The sequence below is a fragment of the Arabidopsis lyrata genome (assembly GCF_000004255.2).
Source record: "Arabidopsis lyrata subsp. lyrata unplaced genomic scaffold ARALYscaffold_3, whole genome shotgun sequence".
In the NCBI taxonomy this organism is placed as follows: Eukaryota; Viridiplantae; Streptophyta; class Magnoliopsida; order Brassicales; family Brassicaceae; genus Arabidopsis; species Arabidopsis lyrata.
Genome location: NW_003302553.1, coordinates 14,376,602 through 14,384,398, shown reverse-complemented (window position 1 = coordinate 14,384,398; position 7,797 = coordinate 14,376,602). Strand labels below are relative to the sequence as shown.

The following is a 7,797-nucleotide window of genomic DNA, read 5'->3' as shown; positions in this document are numbered from 1 at the left end:
AACCAAAAAAAAACTCAGTTTATTAATAAAACGAAGGGACTACAAGATTATAAAGAGAAAGCGAAATATTCCAACAATCACTCAACAATACAAAATCATTATCCAAAAGAACCACAACATTTCTTTGATCTACATAGACACATCTTCTTCCCACCTCCTCTAGATTTTCCATAATCATATCTCAACTCCGTTAATGGAGGAATATGTTTCATTGCAAAAAAGCCAATGTAAAGACACCATAAACCATTTTCTTCACGAGAAATCGGCTGCCAAAAAACGTTGGGTGAGCAACTATGGTTCATAAATCGAGCCACATTTCCTGCCTTCTTTGCACTAATCACCAATGATGATGAAACACTAATATTCTCAAAGACTTTGTTCATAGTATCCTCACCAACAATCTCAGGTTCATAATTCCACTTAAACGAGTTATAAACCCGCGAAGTATCGAATATATAATCATCCTCTTCATCGTCACCTTTTGCTATGATTTCACCAGCATATTCACATATGAAACTTCCTGCTCGAATTGGATCCCATGACCTTAAACCCCATCCACTATCCATTGTCTTAAACACCTCCAAATGGAATTTCAACCCGGTCTGAATCATCTTGTTTTTGCATTTAACATAACAAGGACACGATCCACCGCATTCAAAAACCGTCGGTCCACGAGTCACTAATACCCCATCAACATAAGGTATACCGCCTTCATTTCTCTGAACACATGCGCAGCTACCACTTTTTGGACCACATGATCTACGTCCACAAGCGCAAGGATCAACCATCGGTCGAATATTGATTACCTCATGGTGCAGCGAAGTGACATAAGTAAACAAAGAAGGACCATTCTCCTTGTCAACTTCATTCACCACACAAACCTTTAGATTCTCAGCTCCATTAGAGAGATCTTGAAGAATAAGACCTGGTCTTGTACTCAAATCATTCTTCCAATTTTTTACTGATTTCCATATACCAAAAGCGGGTTTTTGATCAGGTTCTCTAACCAATTGGAATTTGAACACAATGAACCCATTTTGACCTTCCTCTTGCCACATATTAGTAATCATATATGTTCCATCATATATGTAAACATTACCATGTGTCCTCTTCTCATCCTTCATACCTCTAATCACTCTCACAATACTTTTCTTCCGAAAAGCTGCCTCTAGTGGAATATTCAACCTCTCAAGTTTCTGATCAGATGGTTGATCATGATACTTGTCCGTACCACCAAACCCCGTAAATATCAAGGAATCCGGATCTTCGGTTTTATCAGCATTTTTCCCTGAAGAGATGATACTAACTGCGATTTGTTTATCCTCCCGGTCCCCGCTATCTTCAACTCCTATAAACTCCATGTCAACGGTGGCTGCATGGAGCCCCACCAAAGCCATTTCACCCCTAATGAAAAAGATGTCTCCTACATCAACCCCGGGAACCGAACCAACTCGCTTTTTGGTATTTGTGTACAGTTTGAGGGTCTTAAATGTACGTAAAGCCGTTACAACCTCACGATGCATATCCCCAATTTGGCTTAAACGTCTCCTTACCGCATCAAACCGCATCATGACACTACTCACTAGCTCACTGTTTCCCGTTTCCTGATCCTTTTCATTCATGCCACCTTGAAAAAATGGATACAATTCGATCAATCTATCACTCATCTTCAAATATTTGCCGAGATCTGTTAGCTCCTTGGTCAACCACGTTCTCTTTTAATCTGAGCATTAATAAGACATGCATTAGCAACATAAATTTGCATAGTAAGATTATCAAACTATAATATGGTAATAAGCGTAATGAATATAAATCTAAGAAAGATACTAAATTGTCTAACCGTTTGAGAAGAAGAAACTTATTTTGAAATACGTACGTAAATAGATTATATTTGAATCAATGGATAAATACATTATATATGCATCACTTACAAACATAAAAATATATGTATAAAGATAATATTAGCCTCGTGTACACTTCAACACGAATAAAATATATAAAGTGATAAATTGATACATTACTCACCTTCAGAAGAAAATAAGAGACTGGAAAGAAAAATGGATGAAGAAAATTATGAAAATAAATGCTTTAGGGTTGTTTTAGGTGTGAAGAAAACTGCAAAGCATGAACTCATATTTAAAGATTTTTGGAGTGGCTCTATTTTTTCTTCATGGAAAATAAAGTTTCAAACTTTAAAAACCTGTAGATTTTTTTCCTATTTTATGCTTTATGTCATTACCTTATAATCAATTATTTAGAAATATTTTTTTACTAAAAAATAATCAAGATAAACATGAATTAAGATATTTTCCATAATTGGATGATTAGATTTTTTCCCTACAATTTTTTTACTTATTTATCATGGAATTTAAGAATTGTTAGCAAAAAAAAGAAAAAAAAAATCCAAATTTGAAAGATATTTTTAATTAGGGTTTAATGCAAAAAACCCTTCAACTCATCCATTTTTGCAACTTTACCCTCTTTTTTTTTCCTTCTAAAAACTTTTATTAAGCAATGAGTATTACAACCATACAAGGCCAATACAAAACTTCACAGAAGCAATTTATTACATGAGCAAATGTATGAGCCATATGCTGAAGATGACATAATCGAAGAAGTGAATTTAACGATGCTTTTTTCCATAAGCCTTACTCGCAATCATGTTACAATACATGATATGTTCCTTCTTTAAAAGCTATTTTACTCGAGTGTGATATATATGTATGCCTTATTGGCATTCTTTGTTTGAAACTCCACATCATATAGAATAAAACCGTTGCTCCTGTAATGAGTTTTATAATTTCGACATTCCGATACCAATTAATTAGTCCATATCAGTGCCATTGCACGAAGCAAAAAGTTTGGCTTGATACCGGTGTAAGCCCATCCTATTGTACATTCCACACCATAGACGTCGTTGGAGATCTTCACGACAAATGCCTTCGATGTAATTTTGGGATCCCATATGCATCGAGGATTACAAATTTTTACTAAATCACTGTCGACAATTATTGTCTCCAGACTGAAAACGCCGAGCATACCCAGAAAAACACCGTAAATGAACCACATAATCATCATACGGACAAGTACTCCTCTGGAAGGAGGAAAGAAAACCCTAATAATGAAAAACGAAATGACGTCGGCCACCGTTGTGGAGACCAAAAGTTGAAACTAACTCAACCATGAATTTGTTAACAAAGACATCATCATCTCTAAATAGTTATGTCCTTCGCTGCCAGACAAACCCATCACTATCACTAAGAAAAGATAGCCGAGACTTACCCGACGAAACAGAGAGACTTGTTGAGATTCATGCATGAGAAGACTTGCGACATCCATGGCTGCATAGCCCATAGCCGTAGACAACCCCACACTTCTATTTGTTATCAAAAACTCCATCAAACCTAAAAGCCTATCTCCTACGTCGCCATACGAGACCATTTTTGTCCAGAGCCATTGTACCCTCTATCTCCGAAAAATTCAGATTAATCCTACAAAGTCCAGAATAATACGCAACATAACCCTCATACGTATATTGTAAACGTTTCTCCATTCACATAAATTAGTTTTCTAAAATTCTAAAATTAAAGTTGAACTCTTCATCGCGAAGACTTCGATTTGATATATTATTTGTTTAAACGAACTTGACGGTAGCGAATAAGGGTTACATTGCGTATTATTTTGGACTTCGTAGGATTAATCTGCATTTTTCGGAGATGAAGGGTAAAGTTGCAATTATGGGTGAATTGGAGATTTTTTTGCACAAAACCCTTTTAATTATTTCATTTTTTTTGTAAATGGTTTGATTTATTTGTATAATCTAACAAATTTAGTCTTTGACCAAAAGAAAAAAATGTAGTCAAATTTTGGTGAAATAGATTTTTCAACCTTTCTTATTTGAGAAAAGATTCTAGTGAAAATCTCATATTAACATTTTCTTGATAGCTTATCATACATTTAATGTAAACAATATTCTTCCGGAATGACTTTTTTGAGTTTAATTGAAAGTTGTTTACAAAAAAAAAAAAAAAAAAAAAAAAAACAAGATAGCTTATCATACATGTAAATTCAAAGGAAAGCCACATGCATCTATGTCCATGTTTCTAGTAAATCTATTACAACTTTGTAATCATTATTCATTTGTAATTTCAATAGAAGCAAACACGATAATAGTCGTAACCCAGATTCTGGTTCAACATGCATATATTTATCATATGTGGAAAAAATATTGCATTAAAATTTTAAACAAAAGAACTATTTATTTATGTTTGTATACTATTATAATCTCGTTATGTAATTAATCTTTGAGTTCTAAAACTTTTTTTGGTTTTGTCAAATCAAAAGTTTTTTCCAACAGAAGTGAGAGTTAAAGACTACTAACTTACTAAGTAAAAAAAAAAACGGTTTGCAATTCAGAGTAATAAATTCAAATGATGTGATATGCTATATTGTCCAAATTAGACTCAGAACTAAATAAGAGGTTTCATAATAGAGCATGCAAAATAAGGTGAATGAAAAGATTAATAATGAATTTCGATTTCTTCAGTTAATGGATTTGATATTGATATAAAATTTTTTATATAAATAAATGCTCAAAATTATTACTATGATTATAGTATATAAGGAACGTGAAAAATGTTTGTTTAACTAACTTAGTCTATGTGAATTATGAGATAGTTATGTCTCAAAACACTAGCAGCAAGTCTGTTGCAAATCTAAAACTTGTCGCAGATCTCCAACCACTGACAGTCTGCCACCAAGACGAAAACAAAAACCTAAGAAGGAATAAGGAAGACATGATAGATGCCGACGCCGTGGGAGCTCTCGCATCGGCCAAAAGCTTGACGATGACAATGTATGGCGAGAGCTTTCTCGAGAAGAAAAAATTGTCATAATCAAAGTCGATCGGCCACGTTCTTCTCATAATATAATATTTTTAGCGTTAATTCACTTAGAAGCACGATGCAAGAAGCTTAAATATTTTCCTCATACATGCTCGCATTGTATTCTAAGTTGCATGGAAACTTTGTCTATGGTCAGTTTCCGGTTTTTGAAATCGTATTAAAATCAGAATTTCCCAAAAATGAGGTGGATGCGCGATTCGTAAGAAATTTATTTTAGAAACACGACGAGATTTTTCTAATTATGATTTAGAAACACGACATATGGGCGATTGGTAACGACTATAAGTTTTGCTTTTAGAAGCTTTGACTTTAAAAATTTGAGTTTCAGAGAATTTGGCTGTAAAGATTTTGGCTAAAGAAACTTTGGCTGTTAAAGTCTGATTGGTAGCACAAAACTGTAGAAGCTGTGACTGTTATTTATTATTACTAGATGTATCTTAATATCTTTATATAATAAATTTGTAATGAAAATTAACATTTAAAAGTCGTTTTACACATGTTTTGTAAAAGTCTTCATAAACTCGGACATAACATTGTGAACTCGCACCCGCCTCAATCCATCACTGACTAGGTACGTAGGCAAGGAACTTCCTCTCAACACTTTGAACTCAACCAATGGATCATTTCATGCTTGGAACCATGATCTCTCATTATTGCTCCAAATGATAAATTTAAGGATATGTATGTTGCTTCAAGTCTGGAAGTTGTCGACTATCCCGAAAATCAAACACTTCATGTGGACAGTTTTGTACATAAGATAAGAATGTATTGAACCGATTCTTTCTAATGAAGTCTCTGGCTTTGGCAACCTCTACACGGCTTATTACTATGGTAATGAGGATTGATCCGGGTTGTCCTCGCTGCAGTAATGGAGAAGAAATTATTAACCATGCTCTATTTGCCTGCCCATTTAAGAACACGGTTTGGCTGCTTTATCACCTCCAACCAACTTTCGTCTGATGATGTTGAAGAAAATATAATTAATATTCTTGAAATCTATAATACTCAAGACATTCCAGACACACGAATCTTTTACCTCTATGGCTCTTTTGGCGAATTTGGAAAGCATGAAACAATTTCATTTCAGTAAAATCTGAGAAAGATCATCAAAGATCGTTCTAAAAGCACAAGCAGAAGTAAGGGATTGGATTGATAATGTTGTAACTTGCGGCCTTTTTGAATATACAAGCAAGAAAAACTGCAACTCAGGAACCAACATGGTCAATACCATCTCTACCGTTTATTAAGTGTAATATTGAAGCGTGTTTCGATACAAATACATCTCAGGCCACAAGTGGATAGATTGGATTATTCGTGATCATACCCTTTCATGGGGTTCGACTAAGTTGGAACATGCTTCTTCCCCACTAGGAGCTGAGACAAAAGCATGCACTATGTACTGGCTATGCAACAAGTTTGGGTTCGGGGATTCAAATATGTTAGTTTTGAAGAAGACTGTAAGGTTCTAATCGACATCATCAACTGATCAATGAAGCGCTGCAAAATATCGAATATACTTTTGAATATTTATTTAAGGAACTCCCAAGTTTTCATCTACGTAATTTTGCTATATTAAGCGAATATGCAATAATGCTGCACATAATCTAGCTAACTTTGGTTATAATATTTCTTGTTTTTATTCTGCTTCCGTAGATCAACCGATGTGGCTAAAACAACAACTTTGTACTGATTTGATTAGCTCAATCTACTTCTGGTTTGACGGAAAAAAAAATCTTTATAAACTCTGCTTTTAGCAATACAAATAAAGAAAAATAATTGATTTTTTTTTTAAAAAAATCTTTATATACTTGGTATGTATTTGGCTGACTGAGTAAAGAATGTATAAGCTTTGCATTTGTGTTTCCTTTGTAAATGTCTCTTTATGTACTCAATACTCATATATAACAACCAAATCTTAATCTCTCTAATGAAAACTAAAAATATTATATTACGAATTGAGATACCATTACAAATCACTTTAATAAGTAAGACCCCTAGAACCATGGGATCAAAAAATCGTAAGCCTCCATTAACGGTCATCGAGCATTTTCATTCGTGTATTTTCCTTGTTTCAAGTTTTCTTAAAACGTTTGTTTCATGAATGATCTAGACTAAAGGGATGTTTTTCATGAGTTTAACTGTTTAAGAATGAGTTTGAGAATCAGAGGCCTAGTTTTGTTTATTCAGATGTCTCCTCTTTTCCAAAGACAGAATCATGTGTGAATAAAAGTGACTTTTGATAGTCTCACTAGTGATGCCAAGTCACGTGAAGTGGTCGTGCTAGACCTTACTTTCAGCTGCCTCCATGGCCGGCTCGAGTCCAAAAATAGTCTTTTTAGACTACGTCATCTCCGTGATCTGAACCTCGCTTACAACAGTTTCACTGCTTCTCCGATCCAATCCTAGCGGAGCTTGATAAACTCATGGGGCTAGAAAGACTCAACCTCTTCACTTTTGGGCCAAATTCCAACCAAGAGTCTTCAGCTAACCTTCTAAACTTACGGACGGACGGATGACTACTTTGGTTTTTCAGTTTTAGGGACCACTAGTTGATATAATACATGAACACAACGACCTACAACGGATAAGCATTTAAAATATGAGTTAAGAGTTCACAGATAAAAGCAGCTACAACAAAAAATACAAAAAAGAAACATCAGAAATGAATTACTATATATGAACACGATGTCCTACAACGGATATAAAAGTCGAATCATTTCAGTAATCTTGATTTGAGACTTTACGATGCCATACACTGTAATGTATGATGTTTTCTGGTGATGAAGATACTTCGGACCAACAATTAGAGTGAGTAAAGATGCATGAACATCCTCGAAACTAATCTTCATTAATCATGTGGTGTATATCGAATCAAACAACAATGAAAGAAGAA

At 34.4% G+C, this 7,797-nt stretch overlaps 1 protein-coding gene across 1 annotated transcript; it reads right to left on the bottom strand.

The window, feature by feature from the left end:
* LOC9319784 (putative inactive histone-lysine N-methyltransferase family member SUVH10) lies at positions 1-2,249 on the bottom strand. Its single transcript, XM_021032947.1, has one exon. It carries the CDS (start codon positions 1,665-1,667, stop codon positions 99-101), a length of 1,569 nt encoding a protein of 522 aa, XP_020888606.1. The 5' UTR covers positions 1,668-2,249; the 3' UTR covers positions 1-98.
* Between the last annotated feature and the right edge of the window lie 5,548 nt (positions 2,250-7,797).